Source organism: Pinus tabuliformis, chromosome 8 (assembly GCF_031772625.1).
Source record: "Pinus tabuliformis cultivar Carrire ecotype Pingquan chromosome 8, CPIR1, whole genome shotgun sequence".
NCBI classification, from domain to species: domain Eukaryota; kingdom Viridiplantae; phylum Streptophyta; class Pinopsida; order Pinales; family Pinaceae; genus Pinus; species Pinus tabuliformis.
Window position 1 is genome coordinate 1,246,590,902 of NC_142294.1, and position 25,844 is coordinate 1,246,616,745.

Below are 25,844 nucleotides of genomic sequence, written 5' to 3' on the forward strand. Positions count from 1 at the left end.
AAGGTTACCTGGTGGAAAGCCCTCATATTTCTAGCAGTTAGAGAAGTCTAAGTTGGTTGGAGATGAGTTCCTCTCAAAGGTAGACTACTAACTGTAGTATATGAATATAATTAAACAGTATTAGTAATTGAAATAAATTGCCATATAGGTAATTGAAATATGCTTAGAGTGTGATATTGATGATTTCAATGATATGTAGGTATTTGATGTAGCATGTTTTTGTTGGGCCTTGGGTCTTATCACTTGATAAATTATTTATGAATCTTTATCTGTATTCTAAATACTTTCAATACACTAGTTTACTTTGGGCACAACACTAGTTTACTTTGGGACAAGTGTTGTTGTCTAAGTTGCATGGTATAGTGAAACAAGAATGCATACACACACACACACACATATAATGTTTCCAGCATGTTCTTGTTTCAATTTCACTATACCATGCGACTTAGACAACAAAACTTGTCCTAAAGTAAACTAGTGTTGTGCCTAACTCCATTGGCCATCAATGCTCCACTCACATCTAATGGTAAGTATTTTCTGCTCCTAGGTATGGACATACTATCATTCTTATGCTATGAGGAAGGAGAATTAACTACTGAGAAAACAAGGTAAAAATGTGTAACACTACCTCTTTGTGAGAAGGTGTTCTCCACTAAGCCTAGTCTCTCCCTCAACATCTCAATCTTCCCCTTTGACAAGGGCTTAGTCAAAATGTGTAAAAATTGCAAATTAAAGGGAACCTAATCAAGAACCACTGCTCCCTTCTTGAACTCGTCTTCAAAGAAATGGTACCAAATGTTGATATGCTCAGAGTGATCATGAAGTACTGGATTTGTAGAGAGTTGAGCAACTTTGATTGTCATAATACTTAAAACCATCGGCTCCAACACATGAATTCCATTGTTGCTTGCTTCCAACTAATCTAGGATATCATACATGGGACCCAAAGTTTAAGAAAAACCTAGAAGTGCTCTTCCTATAACTAGCCTCACCTTGTTATTTTAAATCCACAAAGCTATGAAACATCAATTTTTCATCCTCAACATACCTTAAATGATAGTGAAACATGCCCTCCAAATAGTGAAGAAAATTATTTGCAGTAGTTGAGTGAATTTTCCTTGAACTGGCTCAATGTATTTATAAAAAGAAAAAAGCAAATATGAGGTTGGTTATTCACCAAATACTAGAGGTAACCTCTCTTTCTGAGAATCTTCAGCTAATGAATCTGGCATTGTACTTCTATCTACTCTTGTTAGCCACATGCTTCATCTTATACAACCACTTGGGTTCAACCATTGTTTCCAAAGAAACCTCATGAGTATTTTTTTCTTAGGAGAACACCTCGTGGAAAACCATTCAAGTACTTTTCCACGATCCATGGATGGTAAATTTGGTAAAGAAATGGCCCTAATTAGGGTACTTAACTGCTAGGGGATCAAGATAGTTGAATCTGTAACCTCCCTAACTTTGGGTGAGAGGTCTCACATTTGGCTCATGACAAATTTTTATACATGGCTTACATATCAGTGAGATAATTAAAAAAAGAAAAAATTGTTTCTTGAATTAAAAGGACATATATTAGACCTTCCAAAAGTAGGCTCTGAAAGTTGCTGACTATCACAGAACCTGTGAGCTATATCAATAGCAGAAAATAGACTTTCATGGCTTTAAAAAACAAAAATACATCATTGTAGAAGTTAGAGTATCTGTCTGTAGAGTATTTTATAGCTAAGGTTCATGAATGAATATGCCCATTCTGAGAAACTGAAATGGTCCAAACACCTTGCTCTAGTCCCAATGCCTCTTTGAAAGGCCATCAACTACCTTGTTCCTGTCCCTGTATATGTGAGACAAAGAAGTGTGTGGGAAGGCTGTCATTTAGTGTTGTATATCATCATGGAGTGGCTATAAAGTGAAATTTCTGAGTGTTGATTCCATATATATATTATTTTTTCCCTTTTTTCAAGGAAAATTTCATGAGGAAACCCACAGGATGCTTCACAACACTTATGGATGACATCCATAGTAAACCTATTGACAGACTAGTGCAACTTACCTAGGGGGAGTCAAATTAGGGACTTTCTTGCATAGCCAAATAATCAATAACATTGGCAGAAATTGGTTGAGCTAACCCCTCATGTGTGTGTATTTAATACAAAAAATAGTGCAACACAAATGTAGTGGCATAAGAATAAACACATGGGGGAGGGAATTTGGTAGCGATGAGTAGAGGACAACATTGTATGGTGGATCATCATGGTTTCTATAAGTTGGCCCTAGTTAGTAACATCAAGCTTTGGGTTAATAATGATTGACTCCTAGCCATCAATGTTGGACCCAAATGGTTGCTTGTTAGGGAGCCAATGGTTTCCTTCCCCTTTTCTTTAATAGCTTTTCTAGCCTAGAGATGAGGTTAGCCTCCCAAACCATGATATTTTTTAGAGTAGTGTGGATATGTTGGAGAGGATGTAGGTTTCTCCTTACTCGTAACCTAGTCTAGTGTAGCTTTGCCTAGCGTAACCTAGCCTGCTTTAGCCTAAGCTATCCTACTCTAGCGTAGCATAGTCTATCCTAGCTTATATTACTCTAGCCTAGCCTAGTATAGCCCAGGCTAGCCTAGCTTAGCCTAGTCTACTCTAGCCTAACCTATCCTACTCTATCCTCACCTAATCTAGATTAGCCTAGCCTAACCTAGCCTACTCTAGCATATCTTAGCCTACTATAGTCTACTCTAGCCTAGCCTAACCCACTTTAGCCTAGCCTACACTAGGATACCCTAAAATAGCCTACTTTACTCTTACCTACCCTACTGAGGATGATATTTATTAGACTGTCAGTCTAGTTGATGGTTTGTAAGAGGCTCAACGCATAGAAATTTTGTTTTCAAGCATTTGAATTGTGATGTACAATAACTGATATCTTCAATATCATGTATTGACGATTTCCTTCTTGTTTTACTGTGTTGCAGAGGTTATCTGAGGTTGAATTTGCTACCTTCTTATGATCTACCACTTTCATTTGTTGGAGATGATGGTGTTGTGGAGAGGTTGGTTGTTTTGAGTCCTGGTAATGAGAACTCAAGTGTCGTTATTGAATGGATTTCATCAGATACTTCTGGAAGATCTTTTTTGTTAAGGTTACCTGGTGGCAAGCCCTCATATTTCTAGCAGTAAAGGAAGTCTATGTTGGTTGTAGATGAGTTCCTCTCAAAGGTAGACTACTAACTGTAGTATATGAATATAATTAAACAGTATTAGTAATTGAAATAAACTGCCATATAGGTAATTGAAATATTCTTAGAGTGTGATATTGATGATTTCGATGATATGTAGGTATTTGATGTAGCATGTTTTTTTTGGGCCTTGGGTCTTATCACTTGCTCAATTATTTATGAATCTTTATCTGTATTCTAAATACTTTCAATACACTAGTTTACTTTGGGCACAAGTGTTGTTGTCTAAGTTGCATGGTATAGTGAAACACTAGTTCACTTTGGGACAAGTGTTGTTGTCTAAGTTGCATGGTATAGTGAAACAAGAATGCACACACACACACACACACACACACACACACACACACACACACACATACACATATAATGTTTCCAGCACGTTCTTGTTTCAATTTCACTCTACCATGCGACTTAGACAACAATACTTGTCCCAAAGTAAACTAGTGTTGTGCCTAACTCCATTGGCCATCAATGCTCCACTCACATCTAATGGTAAGTATTTTCTGCTCCCAGGTATGGACATACTATCATTCTTATGCTATGAGGAAGGAGAATTAACTACTGAGAAAACAAGGTAAAAATGTGTAACACTACCTCTTTGTGAGAAGGTGTTCTCCACTAAGCCTAGTCTCTCCCTCAACATCTCAATCTTCCCCTTTGACAAGGGCTTAGTCAAAATGTGTAAAAATTGCAAATTCAAGGGAACATACTCAAGAACCACTGCTCCCTTCTTGAACTTATCTTCCAAGAAATGGTACCAAATGTTGATATGCTCAGAGTGATCATGAAGTACTGGATTTGTAGAGAGTTGAGCAACTTTGATTGTCATAATACTTAAAACCATCGGCTCCAACACATGAATTCCATTGTTGCTTGCTTCCAACTAATCTAGGATATCATACTTGGGACCCCAAGTTGAAACAAAACCTAGAAGTGCTCTTCCTAGAACTAGCCTCACCTTGCTATTTTGAATCCACAAAGCTATGAAACATCAATTTTCCATCCTCAACATACCTTAACTGATAATGAAATGTGCCCTCCAAATAGTGAAGAAAATTCTTTGCAGTAGTTGAGTGAATTTTCCTTGAACTGGCTCAATGTATTTATACAAAGAAAAAAGCAAATATGAGGTTGGTTATTCACCAAATACTAGAGGTAACCTCTCTTTCTGAGAATCTTCAGCTAATGAATCTGGCATTGTACTTCTATCTACTCTTGTTAGCCACATGCTTCATCTTATACAACCACTTGGGTTCAACCATTGTTTCCAAAGAAACCTCATGAGTATTTTTTTCTTAGGAGAACACCTCGTGGAAAACCATTCAAGTACTTTTCCATGATCCATGGATGGTAAATTTGGTAAAGAAATGGCCCTAATTAGGGTACTTAACTGCTAGGGGATCAAGATAGTTGAATCTGTAACCTCCCTAACTTTGGGTGAGAGGTCTAACATTTGGATCATGAAATTTTTTTATACATTGCTTACATATCAGTGAGATAATTAAAAAAAGAAAAAATTGTTTCTTGAATTAAAAGGACATATATTAAACCTTCCAAAAGTAGGCTTTGAACGTTTCTGACTATCACATAACCCGTGAGCTATATCAATAGCAGAAAAAAGACTTTCATGGATTTAAAAAACAAAAATACATCATTGTAGAAGTTAGAGTATCTGTCTGTAGAGTATTTTATAGCTAAGGTTCATGAATGAAATCATTTGTATGCCCATTCTGAGAAACTGAAATGGTCCAAACACCTTGCTCTAGTCCCAATGCCTCTTTGAAAGGCCATCAACTACCTTGTTCTTGTCCCTGTATATGTGAGACAAAGAAGTGTGTGGGAAGGCTGTCATTTAGTGTTGTATATCATCATGGAGTGGCTATAAAGTGAAATTTCTGAGTGTTGATTCCATATATATATATATATATATATATATATATATATTATTTTTTCTCTTTTTTCAAGGAAAATTTCATGAGGAAACCCACAGGATGCTTCACAACACTTATGTATGACATCCATAGTAAACCTATTGACAGACTAGTGCAACTTACCTAGGGGGAGTCAAATTAGGGACTTTCTTGCATAGCCAAATAATCAATAACATTGGCAACAATTGGTTGAGCTAATCCCTCGTGTGTGTGTATTTAATACAAAAAATAGTGCACCACAAATGTAGTGGCCTAAGAATAAACACATGGTGGGGGGGGGGGGGGGGGGGGGGAATTTGGTAGCGATGAGTAGAGGACAACATTGTATGGTGGATCATCATGGTTTCTATAAGTTGGCCCTAGTTAGTAACATCAAGCTTTGGGTTAATAATGATTGACTCCTAGCCATCAATGTTGGACCCAAATGGTTGCTTGTTAGGGAGCCAGTGGTTTCCTGCCCCTTTTCTTTAATAGCTTTTCTAGCCTAGAGATGAGGTTAGCCTCCCAAACCCTGAGATTGTTGAGAGTAGTGTGGACATGTTGGAGAGGATGTAGGTTTCTCCTTACTCATGGTACATGGGGTCCCTTCATAGCTTAAGTCACTATGTTTGATATATTTCAAGGATCAAGTTTGAAAATTGACGTGTTTAATTAGTATCCACACCAATTCAATAAGGTTTGGCCAATTAATTTGTTTTTCAATGAAATTGTCATTTATTAATTACTTTCAACCTTGGAATAGGAGTCCCTCCACTGAAATATTTCTTCCATTCCTACTGCTAAAACAAAGGAAAATTATCAACACGCGGCTGGTAGCAGAGACAGAGCATGCAAATGGGCTATTGGTGGATAATTCGTTTGAGATTCACATGGAAAATCATCAGTTAGGGTTGACACTTTTCATTCTATAAAGAATCCTTTCAACCCTACAAATCATCATGCTAAGATTAAGTGAAAGGCCAAAACTGGTAAGGATTCCAAGAAGCCCAAGTAGTCAATCTCTCCAGGCAAAAAGCTCACAAAATTTCTAAGTTCTCTCTTTATGGTTGGTGGTACCAAGAAGGAAAAGTGTTCATCACCTCCTTCTGTAAGCAACTCCAATTCATATGATTCTTCTGCCATAAAACCCTCTGTTTATTCATATTATTCTTTAGTCCAATCCAAGCCATGTTTGAGTAGAACATCCAAAGGGTACTCAAACAAAAGTAGTGGGATGGGTCAAAAGTCTATCACATTTTGCCAGAAAAGTGAAAATGTGCATTGGGACTTTCACCCATATGGGGAGAAGTGTCTCCATAAAACGGAAGGGTTTGATAAGATGGAGAAGATGTAATTAAGCCATTATTCATGTGGCATAATTAATGTGAAGGAAAATTTCAGAATATGTAAAAATACACAAGAAATGACAAAAAATGCATGACATGGGATGTGTTGTTAATGGATTATAGTGGTATTAAGAAGGAAAGATGAATAATGATATAATGACCAGATTGTCGAGTTCTCAAGGTCTTGATGGCATAATGAATCATGAGACAACAACAAACTAGACAAAACGGTGAAACCGTGAGGTCACATGGTTGATTTTCATTATGCATTAATATTCCCTATGACAAAATCCACTTATTAGTGCTCTGGGATTATTAACCAGGTGAAAGAGAGTCCTTTTGTAGCTTATCTCTTGCTGAAGAGTTCTCAAATGATCATGTAATGTTGGATATAGAAATACACTATCAAGATAAAGGGTAGATGGTGGGAGGCTATGCAATTAGTTAAGTTTAGAACTCGACCCTGATATCTATGGATTTGCAATGTGCCACCAAAATTTGTAGCGGTATCATGAATATGAAACAATTTACAAGGAATAATAAGAGGAGAGATCAGAAAGATGACAATGCTTTCTAGAAACTTATGTGAATTCTACCCAAATATCTACCTCAGATTCACAATCAAGTGAAATTTACAATCATTTGCTTAATCACTTTCTGATACAAGTCATAATGCTACTACTAACATGGAGAGAAGTTCTCCTGACAAGCTATCCAAAATAGATGATGTGAAGTAGGGTATGGAAAACCATAAAACTAAAACATGGTCACGAATAAGACCATATCTAGATGCCATAGAATAAAATTTGAGTTTCCATGTTAGGAAGAGGAAAATTGTTTGATTCATTAACAAGGAACCCAATAGTGGAAGCAAAAGTCTTTCTTTGTGGGAGCCCAAGCTATTAAAATATGGCAATCTTGTCTCTTTAGAGGATTTGTAGGAAGAGTTATATAATGTGGAGTGATCCAATCTATGATGCATCCACAAATGATAGCATAGTGTTTGGTTCTGCTGTAAATTTTTCTCAGAGCTCATATGCAGAGTCATGTGTTTGGAAAGAAGAATTAGAGATCCTTGTTTGTGGAGGTGTCCCCATGGCTCTTAGAAAAAAGTCTTGACAATATTTTGTTGGAGCTCGAGCACAAAAGATGGAGAAATGTTATAAGAAGTTACTTATTCTAGGAGGTGATCAAGGGTTTCAGAGAACAAAAGCTGGTAATATTCTGAGCAGTACCACCATGAATGTTATTTTTGAAACATGTGTTGCTAAGAAATGGAAAAGCTAGATTCAGAAGGATTTTTCCTTCAACCTTTCTAGGTCATTTGGCACAGGGTGAAGATGGCCAAAATTCTTTGATATGTCTATTGACTAAATATGCAGTACATAATATACCAATAAGATGGTAGAAGCTCAGGTGGACCAACTTGTTATTTTCAAAGGAATAATAGATGAATATGTGACAAAAGTTGTAAGAAGAAATATATGTTTACGTTTTGGGATATATATCAAGAGGATCCAAGCAAGGTTTCTACAATTGAAGTTGACTTGAACTATATTATATTGGATGGAGTAATGGGATGATAGATTAATGATGGGAGGTTGGAGATGGTTTTCATGGATATCATAAAGTTACATGATGGAACTCTATGGAATTTTCTAATAAGGAAAAAATATTGAAATTTGAACCATAAATTTGACAGTGGCATATAGTATGATGAAGATGATTGTGAGTTTGTTTTTTCATAGTGCATGAGAACCTCAATGATTTTAATTTTTATTTAAATGTCTCAGTACTAAATGGTTTCTCATATTCTCAAAAGGAGAAATGGTTTTGTGATTTACCATAATCTGTTGTGACATTGAGTTAATGAGGCAAGTTATTAATCCCAGAGCACTGATAAGAGGATTTTGTCATAGGGAATATTAATGCATCATGAAAATCAATCATGTAACCTCACAGTTTCAGCATTTTGTCTAGTTTGTTGTTGTCTCATGATTCATTGTGCCATCAAGGCCTTGGGAACTTGACTATCTGGTGAATACATCATTATTGATCTTTCATTCTTGATACCACTATCATTCCTTAGCAACACATCCTATGTCATGCATTTTTTGTCATTTGATGCATTTTTTGTCACAACAAATAGGCATGGTCCCCTATTCAAACCCAATATCTCTGCATAATTTCTTCAATCAAATGACTTCCTTGGTTGTTTAAGAAACTACAATGTTCTCTGCCTCAATACTTGATTGGGAAACCACTCATTTCCTCTTACTCCAACTCAAAACTCCTTCAAAACAAGATAAATAGATAAGCACAGGTAGAATTTCCATTGTGCATATCATCTACCCAGTCAGCATCAACAAAACCATGCATAAGACAAAAAAATTGAAATCTGAACATAGATAACAACCACAAACCAAAGATGGCCCACAAGGCATGACATGAAAACCACTTAGTGTTGTCAATGACAGAGTGAAGGAGGATGCTATATCATTGGGGACTTGCACTCCAAAGGAGTGGAATCCCAACATGGGAATGTGCCACTTTGGTAAAGAGACTTGAAACTATTACAAACCCCATATATATAGTCATTATTATTATTTTTTCGAAGGAAAATCTCATGGGAAATCCAAGCGATGCTTCCCCACATTTGTGGATGATATCCCTTGTAAGCCTATTGACATAGACTTGTTTTTTTAACCTAGGGGGATTTGGTTTGGAGCTTCAAAAGCAATTGAACAACTGTTAGAATAACCCCTTTTAGGAATTTTGAGTATTTTCAATGGAGTGGAGGCATAGTGATTTCTCTTTCTTTCTCTTTTCAGAATCATGTGATTTCTTTTGGTTTGGATTCAGTAGTCATGTGTGTTTGGGTCATGCTCTTGATTTAGGACCTCATGATACATTTTTCTATCTTGTCTGCCCCTATCCTTAGATTTGAGCAAGAATAGTTGTGGAATTGGATGGCCTATTCTTTGTTGAAAACTTAATGCATCTTTAGGGGGACCTGACCCGGGAGGGATTCACTCAGTAAACCTATGACATATCATGTGTGTTGATGGCATATTAAACAATACCCTTAATTTCACTACATATTGGAAAATCCATCTAAAAATCACATTATATAACCCCTACCAATATGGACCCAAGACAACTTTCGAATTTAGAAAACCCCTACTTTCACTAGATATTGTAGGTATCCATTTTTTCATTAACATTTTTTTATACCCGTTTATATTTTTCATTAACTTTAAGCTCCATTTTTTATATTTTCCAATATAAAAACCCTTTACCCCCTATATATCCCCCAATATATTATCTCATTTTTTCTTCAATATATATCCCCCAATATGAACCCATGTGGTATGATATTGCTCCCCTAGTGAAGCCCCCGTGACCTGACCATGTTTGAGTGCGAAGGCGACAAGTGTGGAGGTGGGGTTTTATATATGGAATTTATATATTATACATATGTAGCATGGTATCCCTTTATCTATATTTTCCCTTTTTGATTTGACAAATAATGCCTGTGTTGCCCAAGTGCTTATTGCATGATAATCCTTTGCAAGGTCACTATTAGGGACAATGATATGTTGGTTCAGGATATTATGAGATATGATTTATGTGCTTCCTTTAATTCAAAACCCCCAATCCAAAACATCCAAAACTGCCAATCCTAGCGAACATCCAAAATTGCCAATCCCAACATCCTCGTTATTCTCTCTGGTTTGAGTTACGACATCGATCTGAGTTTCTTGAGGTCGAATCCGATGTCTTTGTTGCCCTTCAAGAACAAGATAGTCCCCATTTACACTTTACACTTTTCATTCGATTGATTTTCTGGGACATTGTTGGTCTTCTCTGATTTTACTACATACACAAGATAGCTCGGGTTATTCTTAAAGAAACTCATAAACAATGGTGAAGTAGTGGAAATAAATTGGAAGCAAAGACGTCTACGCTAATGTAAGGATGCCAATCGCTTGGATGAAAATTGGGGTGAAAATGACTCGTAGATTTTTCCCTTTGAATGTTGTGGATTGGCCTGGTATTTGTATAGTCCCTTCAAGCCCTTGCTGCCACCACAAGTATGCCCATGCCCAAAAGATTTCAATGTGTATATTTTTTTCACTGAACTATGATTATTTTTAAAACTTTATACTAGAGATCATGAGTTTGAAACTTTTAAATATATAATGTACTAAATCGCACATTATAGCGATCTGGGTTCAATCTTTGAAGTTTAGTCTGTTATCGTTATCTTTACTGTGAAAACTTTAATTGATATGATCTTTACATTAATACAACTCATGGCTTGTGAAAACTTTAATTGATCTGATCTTTACATTAATACAACTCATGGCCTGTGAAAACTTTAATTGATCTGATCTTTACATTAATACAACTCATGTCATGTTATTATGGCAGAAAATATTCTGAAAAATGGAAACGAGGGCTTTCTCAAATATGTTTTTTTAATTATTTCACCTTAAATCTTTGGCAAGTATTGGATTTTTCTAAGATATTTGGGGGTTGAAACATTAAAAGATCTCATATTTAGGAAGAGTATGGAAAACACCTGGCAAATAATCACACTTAGATGTTTTTGTTTGAGTTGGAGATATAGATTATTTGAAATCTAGGCCTACATGGAATTAAGCTGCTTTGCTTGTGAATTCTGGATGCCCGAATGGGTAGGGCTACATTTTCTTCAAGGTATGCAGGGACACTAATGAGCTTTGACCGTTCACTTTCTCCTTTGAGTGATTGGGATGATGGCCTGCGTCACTTTACAAATTGTGTTATGCATCATATAGGATGTCTCCAGTCCAAACCTTACATTGGACCTTGCATCTTCCCTTGAAATTGGATCAGTAGGAGCTCAAACATTTGTTTATTATGGTGGAAACTCTGGAAACCTCAGATTAGTATTGACAATTTCTTTCCAGTTCACTTTTGAGAACCATTTACGGGAGAATGTCACATATGTGGCTCGTCAATATGTGTGCAGTGTTGTAGAACCCATGTAGAGGGTTAGCATGGCCCTAGACCCTTCTCAACTAGGTTCTCATCTTGGGCCAAGGATACCTCGTGGCACCCCAGAAGCACTTACCCTTGCACGTTGGGTTTGTCAGAGTTACAGTTAAAGTAAAAGCTTGACATGTAAGATGACTTTTCTTCAAGAGTTATCGATATTTATCATTGGCAAGATATCATTTTTCCATATTCCATTTTGGGGTAGAGCTTCTTATACATAATTCTGGGGTCAATGAATCTCTGCTGAAAACAATTTGGCACCACTCTGATTCCATCATGTGTTGCTCCTTTAAATGAAAATTGTTTGAATGGTTTTTCTGTTTCAAACCACTAATAAAATCTTCATAACTATGGTTACTTTCCAACCAATTCTTCAATCATTTTGAATCGATCCACGTCCCTCTATTTCCACTATTGAGCACTTGAATGAATGAAGAGGTTATTTTCCTTATTTTTGTGTGATTCATTTTACATTTGTGCATATTTAATGAATATGTAAAGTCACTACAAACCTTTTACAAATTAATGTACATTTGTAGGAAGATATAGTACTCTTGTGATGCATTCATTTTTTCCCAGATTACATTATGTTGCAGATTTTATTGATAGACACCACCACAATGGATAGGGACACATTGTCTTTTCTGGCCATTGTATCAATCAGGACTTTTGGGCATTGCAAAGAATATCAGTCTTTAGAATTTAAATTTATAGTGCCTTTCATATTGTAGCATTTTTTTCTTAGCATGGTTGTGTACATTGGCTACTTCTCTTCTTGTTTCTTTAAAAGGGTGAAATTTTGTACAAGGCAAAAAATATTGTGCCATTGAAATCTAATGAACTAGAACCAAAATTTGGTGACATGTACCTTCAGATATGCATAGTTTGGAGAGTCACATATAAAAACATATCGAAAATCAAACTTAAACTACTTCTAATTGTATAAAAGCACAGAATCAAATAGAGCTCTTGGTTCCCTTTCCTTTAGTGTCTAACTTCACTTTATATGACTTGATTTCATCCCCAAGATCATTAAGGTTAGCATTAGAATGCACCTTGTGAGCCATGTTAGTGTGCATCTTAAAGTCTATCATCGGATTCCATAATACACCTGGAGATTCCCCTTCAGAATTACATTCAACATGTGCAACTCATCAAGTTCATATATATCAGTAACTACCAATTGGATTTTCCCTAGAATAGATATTTCTCATTCAAGTTGGGTGATAACTGAAATTAAAACTCCATAGAATCGCCATTTCAAACATTCATAAGAAATACTAATTGCATAGTTTGACCTTCAGATATGCATAGTTTGGAGAGTCTGGATTTGGTACTTTGAGTTCATAGGATTCATCATTTTTTATCTAATTTTGAATTATTGGAAAGTGTTTCTTAAAATTCCATATAATGAGCGATACAAGACACCCAGAATAAAGGTTAATGGGTGTCCATACTTTAGAAATCATGATTATGGACAATACCTTGAGGGGCTTGTAACTTCAACACGTTTGCTAACAAATTGCTTCTGTGTACCATTCTGAGCGCATAATAGATTTATGTATAAAAGTAGTTTCTTGGGATTTAATCCCCTAATGTGATCATATTACATCCTAGAGAATGATGAGAGCTATCCATTGTTTCTTGAGATCTAAAAGAAGTTCCTTTTTTTGTTTCACTTTTCATAACATGCGCAGGGAAACTAATTCCAGAGAAAATGCTAGAAATTTCTATAATAATAGTCTCATATGTTTCATGTAAAGGTTAATATAAAATTGTTTTGAAGTTGTTTTCCATTTCCAGCTTCCATATTGTTGAGGTTGATTTCCAGATTAAGGGTCAAAACTTGTTGCAAATTATTTTTGTGTTTCCATCTGCCGCAGTGTGGCATGTTGTTGTGGTTGATTTGGGGATTGAATGTCAACCAAATTGAAGTTGAAAGGCCAAAAGGCCTCAAGAAAATGAATCCTCTTGACAGTTGGATTTCCAAGGTAGCTCATTAATAGAGAATGTTTCTTTATGAAAAAACAATGAAGACAGAGATGGAGAGGAAATGAAGAAAAAGGGCAATAGCAAGAAAAAATTCACGAAGAAAATCCTGCTTGAAAATTGGAGGAGGAAGTGACAATTGAGCCTGTCCATGCATGACGAGTTGCAATTGTTGTGAGTGAGTAAAAACACATGAAATCTCAATGTACATCTTATTATTTGTAATCATTTCCAAAGAAAAATAAAGTTTCCAACAATTCTTTGTTTTTTTAATTTGGGTTCTTGCAGTAAAAATCTATTGTCTCTATGTTAATATCTATCTGAATGAGTTTGGTTGTGTAATAACTTCAATTTGATGTGAATTTTTCTATATAAAACTACATTGGACAATACTTTTGCATTCAATTACCTACAACCATATATTATCCTAACACCCACAACATTGGATTCCTTGTCCAACATTCTCTTGTTAGTTAATTTGATGCAACGTTAAATGAAAATGTTATCTTAAATTTGTAATATCGCTAAGGTTAAGTGAATGCACAACCAACCTCATTATTTGAATGGGAATTCTACTTATTAATTCATTAAGTGTTGAGAGTCAACTAGCCCTCAAATTGTTGGTGTATTTATGTGGAAACTTTAGACCATTTCCATTAGCAACAATCATCCATGTTGGGCTTTAACTCATTGTTTTATTGCTTGGTTTAATGCCATCACACTCCCAGTGTTTCATCCATTCATGGTATGATGGTTATGGTATATTTCTCTGAGTAATAGTTGTAAATCATACTACAACACTAAAAGATTTTAGTTGGTTCACTGACTAGTACAGGAATCATTTCAATGATCTCATACTTATAAATTCATTGGAATATTATACCTACAGTTCATATATATTCTTGTGGGATTTGTTGTTGTGGGAAAATCTTGTGCTTTGTTTCCGAAGTTAATAACCAACACACCATTGTGTACTTTTGGCATCAAAGGCCAAGGCATGAGCATGGGCGCTCGTGAATAGTCATTCATATTTAAATCTATGGGGGTGAATTTGCAAATTATATTGTGTTCTACTGGGTAAGCTAGGATGAATGTTATTATATTGTGTTGGTTCTCCCATAAAAGCATAATGCATTGGCCTATAAGAGAAACTCATGAGGTTGGAATTCATCTAGCTCCCAGTAAGAATAACTGCACCAAGAACAAGGGGTTGGACTTGGTGAACACCTCTAGTAGAGTCTGGGAAAGATGGCCTAGAAGAAGGCTTCCCTGGTTGAATCCCTCCAGCTGGATGATGCTAAGGCCTCAAGCAAGTTTGTGAGTGTAGAGTTTGTCTAAATGGATCATGAAAATGCTTAGCAAGAGGCTGCTGCCAAGAGTAGATCCCTTGGGCTTGATCATATACTGGCATAGAATGAACAACACTTACTGGGTTTGCCATAAATTTACTATCACAAAAATGTCACGAGTAATAGGAGGCTAGGTAGGACACATCCCTTCAATAGCATCTTGATTGGGCTTTGTATGGAATTCTCCCCAAGGAGGAGGTTCACTTGCAAACATAATCAAACCTTGAATTTGTTCTCTAGAGTATGCCAACAGAGTTGTAGGTGGTATTGACTAGAGGTAAAATATTGAAATTAAAAAATATGCAACCTCAAGCTTGGTGACTACACTTTAGCTTGGCAACCTTGAAGGTGCATATCAGGCTCACTTGGCAACCTTGGGGTGCATATCAGAACTGGGTTCATATTATTCTGTTATAGTATTAATTTAGCCAACTTTTGTCTGTTTTTGCAAAATAAGAGTGCAAGTATAGAAACATGTATTGTTTAAGATGAGGATGGTGGCTGGGTTTCTCTTAGGCTATGTTTGTCGTGATGCTACATATTTTTCCAGAAGCCTTAATATCTATTTAGTGTGTTAGTTACAGGTGTTTTTTGTTACTTTAGCATTCATGTTTGTGAAATAATAGCTAATATGAAGATATTGTAATTCTCTATTTAGAATAAGGGAATATGGCATTTGCTATGAGTAGTATGATAGTAGTTGCCACTTTTGTCTCCCTGGGTAACATTGGAAAGGAGAGGAAGTTGGGTGCAATATCTGACAAAAATGCCAAGAAATTGTCTTCTCTTATTTCTTTTTCACCCATCTCCTTCAATTTCTTAAGCAGAAGGAAGACCACAAGATTATGCAGTAGAGAGAAGGTAGTCAATCCAGGAACTATGGCAAAGGAGTTGTACTTCAACCAAGATGGGTCACCAATAAAAAAATGTCAGGTTAGAGAAAAAAAGTCCATTTAAAGGAAGGCTCTTTTCACATAAAAATTTACTGTGGTAGATATTTCTTTTTCCATATACATTTGATGTTAATGTGTGGTTTTTATGTAGGTTTGGTATGACATATATTCCAACATTTCATTGTGCATCTATTGAAAATATTTTCAAATTGTCTTGCATTCAGGTGTCAACAAGCTTGTTGATCTTGTCGGAGTCACCCTTGGACCAAAGGGAAAAAATGTTGTTTTGGAAAGCAAGTATGGTTCTTCGAATATTGTCAATGATGGTGTGACAATAGCTAAGGACGTAAATTGTAGATGTGGGTTGTAAATTTTTTATATTCTATATTAGTTTTCCTTTCCTAAATGTCTTACTATCTTATACCTCGGAGGAAAATTTCTCATAGGTCATAGAGAACATCTTGATGATCTACTTGGTCTATGGAGTAGCCACAGTAGAGTAATGAATCAATCTTTAAACATTTGTAAAAAAGACTTGTGTGCCAAATGTTGATGAGTCAAGGTCAATTGTTATTACCAGTCTAGTTAATGAATTTCAATGCTACACCTTGCTTTTGACAGGTTGAATTAGAGGACCTAGTTGAAAATATTTTGGCCAAGTTTGTAAGACATGATTTAGCAAATATAAATGATTTAGATGGCGATTGAGATTACACAGATACACCCCCACACAAGTGGCCATAGATCTAGTGACTACGACATAGGTGTAGTAGAGATACAACCAGTTTAGGCCATGAAACACTATGGCACAGATATAGCTTTGTTGGGTACAATGCTAGTAGCTAGGGACACGAAGATTATCTAGCTAAGGAGAGAGAAGGAGAGCCTATAGACTGAGCTAAGGCGATATAAGGAGGCTAGCAGGTAAGGTAGGAAGAGGTCAGGGACATCACAGATAGTGAGCAGTGCTAGAGTTATGAGAGTGAGGACCACAGCCTCACAAATGACCCTATGAGGCATGGGATATAGATGCGGATAGGGCTTGTAGTAGATACTGACAAATGATCCTCTTGAGGGAGAGGGCCAGAGTAAGAGTTATACTCCTCTCCTGATGTACTGTGTATACATGATGTATCCATGACACACCTATGATGTATTCCATGTGATTTTTTCACTCAACCATCATATTTTTTATGCAGCTAGCCTGGGGGATGTGGGTGAGCAGTCGTACACTGATATTGTGTACTCATGACTGATGACATAGATATATATATTGATGCAGAAATAGAACAGATCTTATACTTTCTTTCCATACTACCTCAGTATTGGATGCTTAGCTTGACATTATCTTTTCACTCGATTGATATATAGCTCTGAATGACCCACAATCTTCAACATTTTCATTCCTATCTTCCTAACAGTCTTAAGACCTAACACCATGGCTTCATACTCAGCCACATTGTTGGTACATTAAAACTCCAATATGAAGGAAAAAGGATGATGAGTACCCGCAGGAGAAACCAGAAAAACACCTACCCCAAAACAATCTTTAGAAGAAGCCATATCAAAAATAATATTCCATAGACTAGTAGGCTCAGGTCTCTCATCCTCATTCATCAAATCCTTAGAAATTTCCACAGGTTCAGCATTAAGACTCATTACATATTCACCCATCTCATCAGTTGTATACATGAGAGAATTTGTGTAATTGGTAGGGTTCCCTCTATAATCTATAGGTTCTCCCTCTGAACACAAGGATTGTGGAATATTACAAGTCAAACTTAATATTTCCCCCCAAAGGAGTACCCTAGCTACGTGACATCAACAAACCATAAGTAGGATGGACATTTACGATCACTGATTCACTACATCCATCATTACATGCTTTCATGACATATGTACCAGCTTAACCACTAGATATTTAATATTTAATCATTCTTTAAAGTGTGCTAGCTCAATGGAAGAGTGTTTGCCTTACAAGAAGGAGGTTGGTGGTTCGATTCCACTGTGCACTAACATGAATTAATCAACAATTTTGTAGTTTATTTTTAATTAAATGTTTTTTATATTGATTTATTTCAATGGTGAGATATTTTTGGATTCATTGCTTTATAATGTCTCTAAAGAGACAAAAGCGATCATTAAATAATAGAGACATATTGTCTGTAATCTGAGTGTTGTCTCTAGAGAGACAAAAATGAAATCATCTCCAAAGAGACAAAATTGTCTCCTAAGACAATAATCTTTAAGACAATATTTTTTAAGACAATAATATTTAAGACAATAATCTTTAAGAAAATAATTTTTGAGACAAGTTTTTTTGTCTTTAGTTAAGACAATTTACCCAAAAATTGTCTCAAATATTGCCTTAAAACCCTAATTTATGTAGTAGTGAGAAGACATTATTATTTTTTTAATTTGAAATAAAATAATTTATTATTAAATTTCCAGTAATTTACAAGAGGCTAGGGAGGGTTGAAATCATAGCAGTCAATGAAGTATATTTTTTTAGCATTTAATCCAGTCTATTGATTTAAATAAAAGTAAATTTTCTACAACCCCATATCTACACTTAGTTGAAATAGGAAATCCTATCAGTGTAATTATTTAGTTTAGTCAGTTCTAAACCTTTAAATTCATTAAACCCGTTAATTTAGGAATGGAATTTGATAGCAGTATGCTAGTAAAATATTCTAAAAAAAATTAACATAATCATCGTAAATCTATAGTAACGTTTGCACCAAAACGTACAAGGGAGCTATAATAGAAGTGTAGATGAATGTAAAGAGGTAGTGGTGCTGGAAACAAGAACAGTGGAAACCTCTAAATAAATGTACATATTATATAATATCTTCATTCATAATGTCACATTAGGTACATAAAATAACATTTTTAAACGTTTCTAATTATATTTTTTATTTTTATGTTTTTTCATATTTCTAACTTCTTTATGTAAGCATGAGACTATGTGAAAGAACAACTCTTTAGATTTGACCCACTCGAATATTGAAAACTCTCATTAAAACTATTTCAAATTTAATAAAATTAGGAATATCAATAATAAATATTTTAAATATTTTAAATTATAATTTCTAATATTTTAAATTATAATTACAATAAAGAGAGGTGTTAAACAATGTTTCTTTTTATCAAATACTAGGATAAAACTCTTATTTAGAACCATTTAAAATTAAATAAAATTGAGAATATCAATAATAAATATTTTAAAAATAAATTGGAATAAAGATTTTAAAAGAAATGACAATGAAGAGAGATATTAAAGTATGTTTTAGGTTTCCAAAATATTTATGGAAATTTTGAAATAGATCAACAATTTCTTACTATTTGTGAAAATTATTAACAATTTCAATATTTCTTAAAATTATTTTGATTAAAAAATTCGGAAGATAAAGAAACTCACGTGAATACATAAACTTGATACTCATCTGAAATTAAAATATCTAAATCTTAGACATCAAACAATATGTACAGGCCCAAAATCATGACTCCTCAAGTCAAATTTAATCATGGTGACTTGTAAGTAGTAATCACTGATTTAGATAAACCTATCATATTTGTGAATAGTAAATTCATGAGAATAGCTAAAACCTATTTAATGTGAATAGTAAATTAATGAGCGTCATGACTAATTAACTAAACGTAATATATTTGTGAAGAATAAGTGGAGGAGAATAGCTGAAACCTGTTTAATGTGAATAGTAAATTCATGAGCCTCATGACCAATTAACTAAAAGTTGAAGAATACTCGATAACAATAAAGATTGCAACCTTGTAAAATGTCAAATTACATCATGGTAAGAGATTTTATAAATATGTGTTATATTACGATTATCCAAACTATAAATGATATTATGAATTTCAAAATTTACAATTTTTTTTTTTTTTTTTTAAGTTTTTAAGCGAAAAAAATTATTTCAATTTTTTTTTCATGTTTCAAGAAAACCTATTTAAAGAAATTAGTTTCCCCACCTACTCACCATATTTCCCCATCTTCTCATATTTTTTTAAGTCCACATGAAGTTTTTAAACCTTGGCAGTTTATGTTTGTAATTAGGGAAATATTTAGTGGCTAATATTTACACATGGGCTAAATCTCCATACTTTTAAAAAAAGATTTGCTAATTTCTATTTTTCCTAAAATTGATTCCTTCAAAATATATAGGATAATATTATTTTAGCTTAAAAATATCTAAATCTTTCAATAGACTATGAATTTTTTTTTATAAAGACTATATAAAATCATTATAGATTTGAACATTTTTGTAAAAAAATCACCAAACATTTTACAATTTTCATATTAAGGACTAAAATGTTTGCTAAAGTTTATAAACTTTAAAATAGATTTCTATCCTTAAATTTTGCCCTCTTTCTAGTAATTTCGCATTTTCTATTTTTCTTTTTTCAACTGGAAAAATTGTAATCTTTCATTAACTTGAAAAATTATATATTTTAGATGCATTAAGCATATGCTATAGTGTTCATCTGCCTCATGTGGGCTCAGTTTAAAGTCTAGTATGTCTGTTATAATACCAAAATCATCACGCAGGATGTTCATTGTTGTTTTGTTTATATATACATATTGCCACGCAGGGCTTCTGATAAGTAGTGCTATCAACTATATACAAAAAGCTCTTCAAAAAGTATCATTTTCCTGATTGTAGTCTCATGGGCTGGCTGCCCTATGATAGTGTGTATCTATGTAAGGACGATGGTAGTATTGATATGCATTTGTTCCTTGCTGCTCCTGAATCATCCACTCTCCTCTGGGAAGTGTCGCAGCCTCCTTGGATAGTTGGTCGGCACTGCAGTTGTGTTCCCTGTAGATATGATTACATTTGATGTCAATAAATTGAGCCTTCAGTATATTTATTTCATCCAATATGTTACTGAGTGTGTGTGTGTGACAAACAGTAATGTTGTTGAACCAATCTATGATGATCTTCGAGTCTCCAAATATATGAATGTGCATGCAGTTGTGCCCCAATGCAAAATGCATGAGATGACGAAGAGTGATAATCTCTGCAAAATTGTTTGTGCCAATCCCCAGACCCATTTTGACTTTATAGAAGTGATGTTCATTTTTGTATAATATAAAACCTCCCCCGCAACCCTGCTGCTGGGCAGCGCCATCAAAAAAATCCCATGGGATGCTTTTTTCAATATGCGGAGGATCACGAGGTCTTCTAGTACGAGGTTGCGGTGGCTCAGGCAGTTCATTATAGGCAGATATGATGAGAGCAGTAAGATGAGGCCAGTTCACTGGTTTTTCATCAAAGATAGCCCGATTTCGAGCCAGCCAGAGGTACCAGCTAATAATAATGGGCAGGCTTTGTAATTTGGAGTTTTTGTGACCATAATACCATGATTCCCAGGTTCAGATTATATCATCCCCTTCCCATTTGCCTGTGAAATGTATAGAGGAAGATACAGATTGCCACAATGCCGTTAATGATGTGCATTTTAGGAACAAATGGAGGCTCGATTCGGAAGTGCATTTACACAGGGTGCACCAGGTAGGACCAAAAACTGCTCGGCGCATGAGATATTCCCCTGTGGGTACAACACCTTTAAGGATACACCAGAAAAAGAGTTTCTGCCTGGGGGGCGCGGTGAGCTTCCATAATGACTTCCACCAGAATGAAATCAGATCCAGAACCTTGTGCGATAACAGCGATTGATAACCTGTCTTTGGTGTGTATATTCCATTTTCAGAATGATGCCAGATTAGCTCGTCCGGCCCCTGTTTAATCCTGATGTGAGACTCTGTTAAAGCATTAATATATGCAGTCCATTCCTGGTGCCAGTGAGGTGGAAGATTAATCTGTAATGCAGATTTCCAGCGCTGATCTAATATGGATGAGTTATGAGGATCAGCAATGTCGGCCAGAACTTTGATTTCTTGTGAGTGTAGGTGCCTAATGAGGGCCTCAGGTAGTATGTGCCTGCCGCCACTTCCATTCCACGGGTCTGTACCAATACGAGCCAAAGATCTGTCATTGATTTTCCAAACCAGATTATCTCTGATGAGAGGCATAGACTTAAGAAGTGCTTTCCATACAGATGAGATACCTGATTTGGGCCAGGTTGGAAGATGGATCCATTCCATGATGTGTAGAGGCCAGATATATTTGTGATATGTGATGCTGGTCCAGAGATTATGGCCTGTGAGTAAAGTCCACCCCATTTTTTCCGCAAGGGCTTGAGCAAATATAGGTAGGTCTTTTAGTCCCCAGCCTCCCCATTTTTTGGGAATAGCAATCTTCTTCCATCCTACCCATGCAAATATGCGCTTGTCTTGGTTCCCATTCCATAGGTATCTGTTGCAAGTTTGATGTAATCTAGCCAAGATGCTCCTCAGAATCTAGGCGAGAGCCATCCAAAAGACCGGAGTGGCCTCCAGGACAGATTTAACCAATACAAGTCTGCCAGCTCTAGATAGATATCAGTGGCTCCATATATTGAGGCGCTTTTCCAATTTTGCAACAAGCCAGACCCAGTCAGCAATCTTTTGACTGATAGGCTTGATCCAGAATCCTAAATATTTGAGGCCGCGATCTAAGGGACAGATGCAGAAAGGGAACAGTTGGCGAGCCAAATGGGACTCTTGAATTGAGGTTCTGGAGAGAATGATGGATGATTTTGAATGGTTAGCAAGCATCCCAGTAGCAGATGAGAATAGAGTGAGGATTTTCGAGAAGGAGCGGGAGTCCCTGATGCTGCCATCAAGGAAAATCATGACGTCGTCCACAAAAAGAAGATGGGTGAGAAAGCAGTCATCAGATATTTTGAGTCCACTAAATTCCCCATTTCTCTTTGTTGTGTCAATTAGTCAACTCAGGCCATCCATGACAATCAGGAAGAGAAGAGGAGACAGAGGACAACCCTGTCTAAGACCACGTTCAGAGTGAAAAAACTGTGATGCCAACCCATTTATCAAAACACTAAAGGTTGGGGTGGAGATACAAGCCATGATCCAAGTGATGAAATTGTTTGGGAAGCCCAGATGGATGAGAAGCATTTTGATGTAGAGCCAACTGACACGGTCAAATGCCTTTGCTAAATCTATCTTTAGGATAATGGCTTTGTGGTTCTTGGTCCAGATGGTGTGGAAGGCTTCCTGAGCCGCTCCGATGGCTTCATGAATCTGACGATGTTCCAGGAAAGCAAATTGATGAGGGGAAATATTACGGGACAGAATAGGATGGAGGCAATTAGCTATGATTTTGGAGATGATCTTGTAGAGCACATTACATAGAGAGATGGGGCGATAATCATCAAAGGAGGAAGGGGAGTCCGATTTGGGGATCAGAGCTAAGAAAGTTGAGTTGATGGCATTGTACAGTGTCCCAGATACCCTGCATTCCTCCACAACCTTCAGTAAGTCATTGCTGATCAGCTCATAGAAAGTAATGTAGAACTCGATGGTCCACCCGTCCGGCCCTGGGCTACGGTCCCTCTTGAACCATTTTAGGGTGCTCTCAAGTTCCTCAGGTGTCACTGGATCAGAAAGTGCCTCCGCCTCATCCTCATTTACAAACCTGGGGAAGTGACTAGCAATGTTGATGATATCAACAATATTTGAGCTTGGGGGTTGTTTGTAGAGATTCTTGAAGTGTGATGATCCTAGGTGTGAGAGCTTGTTGAAGGAGTCTGCTACTCCACCTTCTGGCAATGGGAGATTCCAAATTGTATTTTTAACCTTTCTACCTTTAGCATAGTTGTGAAAGAATTGAGTATTGTCATCCCTAGCTTTTAACCAGGTGGCTCTACTACGAAGACGGATAGATTCCTCTCGCTCTCTTAGAATTTTTGACTTCTGATTTTCTAGTTCCACCAGATGGGCTTTGTCTTCGGCTGTAGCGAACCCCAGACCTCTTTCATCTGAAAGAGAGGATAGTTCAGATTCTATATGTAGTAGCTCTTAGTTATCCTTTTGAAATTTCTTTCTAGCCCTTTTAATAGAAGGTGCTTGAGCTGAGACAAGTTAGAGTAGAATCCTTTTGCCAAGGAATCTAACCTATCAATCAGGTTTTGAGACCAAAAATCCTTAACCATCTTGATATATGAGGTATCCTGTATCCAGCCATGATTGAACTTGAAGGGGGCTTTTGGTTTTTTATGAGGCCCCAATATCTCCAGGTATATAGGATAGTGGTCCGAAATGCTGCCAGTACCCACCCACTGTTTGTAATAGTGCAGTTGTTGTATCAGGGTACCTTTCATTATAAATCTATCAAGTCTCTGAGCAAGAGCAACATCACCAATTCTTCTATTCCTCCAGGTGGGGAGCGGTTTATTCATAGGGACATCTATCAGGTTATGTCGCTCCAGAAGGTCGGTCATATACCCAGTAATCGAGTCAAACTGAGCCATGGATCCCCATGATTCACTATATCCCAGGGAGAAGTTTAGATCACCCCCAATAATGATGTTGTCTGCGGAGAGGATAGATAGGCTCAGTAAGTGATTCCAAAAGTTCTCTCTTTGTTGACAGGGGCCATATATGTTAATGACTCTAAGACTGGATCCCAAGTCAGCCGAGAAGAGATCTAATCCCATGAATCCCTGTCCTCCCCAGGTAGCTAGAGCTCTGATGGATGCTGGGTTATACCCAATCGCAAGGCCCCCCGATCTACCAGTGGAGTCCATCGCTGTAAATTGCCATCCCGGGATGGTGGAGGATAGGGAGGTGGCTATAGAGTCAGTTGGGCCAAGGGTCTCCTGGAGGAGGATAATGTCTACAGGAACAGATTCAAAAAGTCTGTGCAGGGCTAGTTTCTTGGAGGCACTAGCCAAGCCTCAGCTGTTAAAGGAAAGACACTTCATGGGGGAAGATTGCCTGGGGTGTTCACTACTCTAAGAACCCTATCAATGGTAGATTGTCGCCCAGAGGCAACCTCCACACCCGCCCTCCTGATAGCTTTAGTCAGATTTGATTTTCTCCCCCGTGTAGACAAGGGAGTCGACCCAGATGTAACAATTCCCAAACCAGCAATCTTAAGATGAGAACTGAGTGAGTGAACTCGAGGATGCAGATTATAGTTGTGTTTTGACCCCCGGGATGATGAAGGAGAGGAGGATGGAGTGAGATGTGTATGTAATGAGGGAGCAGATGGAGCAATGACCGGAGATGAGGGCAAAGTGCAAAATGCAACAGACATAGATGGAGAATGCAATGAGGAGCAAGGAGAGTAAACAGATAAGGGAGTAAAGAGAGATGTACCCGAAGCAGAAGCAGAAGCTGCAGCTGCCCGAGATCTGGTGACCGGCGGGGATAGTGTTCTGTGTGCTGCTCCAGGAACATGTTGAGGATTGCAGGAGGGGGGACCCAATGCCGGAGTACGCAGAGTGACCGGCGATATAGTCCTCGAGGGCACATTTGATGGCGCAGGGGATTCTTCTTGTTTCTTGTTAAGAGGACAGTCCTTGAAAATATGCCCCACCCTGTGGTAGTGGCGGCATCTGAATGGCACCCCTTCGTAGTCGAGTATCTGAACCCTAGAGTATTTGCCCCAGTGTAAAGTAATCTTCTCCTCCAGTCCTTCGCGGGTGTCCAGATGTACCAGGATGCGAGCTAGAGTTCTGTTCCTTGACTCTACGAAGGTACGGTCATGGTCGAGATATGATCCCAGTGCATTCCCGATGTGCATGAAGACCTCTTCACTCTAGTACTAAAGGGGTAGCCCTGGCAAACGAACCCACAGCGGACCAGCCCCAATTTGTTCTCTCTCCGAGTCCAATAGAGGGCTCCATCATTTTAACAGAACTGAAACCATCTCTATGTGCCAATACCTCGCCAGCACCAAGTCCATATAGTTTTCCTTTGCGAAGTGTAGGGAAAACCAGCCTCTGGGTAATACTTGCACCTCTGGTAATTCCTTAAGAACCCCTCCCCAAATCTCCTTCACCCAAAGGGTGAGTCGGGTCGCCGAATATGCTCTCCCTCGAACATGCCCTACAAGAATGGTGTTCGCCATTTTGGCTGCTTCCCCAATAGCCGAAGAATCTCCAAAGTGAATCGATATGTCCCTTGAGGTTGCTTTGACACACTTGGTCCTTTT

The 25,844-nt window shown here is 37.0% G+C and overlaps 1 protein-coding gene across 1 annotated transcript; it reads right to left on the reverse strand.

Moving 5' to 3' along the window:
* Nucleotides 1-21,157: 21,157 nt before the first annotated feature.
* LOC149239900 (uncharacterized) lies at nt 21,158-21,967 on the reverse strand. Its single transcript, XM_089369999.1, has one exon. The coding sequence runs from the start codon at nt 21,965-21,967 to the stop codon at nt 21,158-21,160; it is 810 nt and encodes a 269-aa protein (XP_089226125.1).
* Nucleotides 21,968-25,844: the final 3,877 nt, after the last annotated feature.

Excerpts from the sequence above, each read along its gene's own strand:
- LOC149239900 (XM_089369999.1), bottom strand. The coding sequence starts at position 21,967 with ATGGGGTGGACTTTACTCACAGGCCATAATCTCTGGACCAGCATCACA.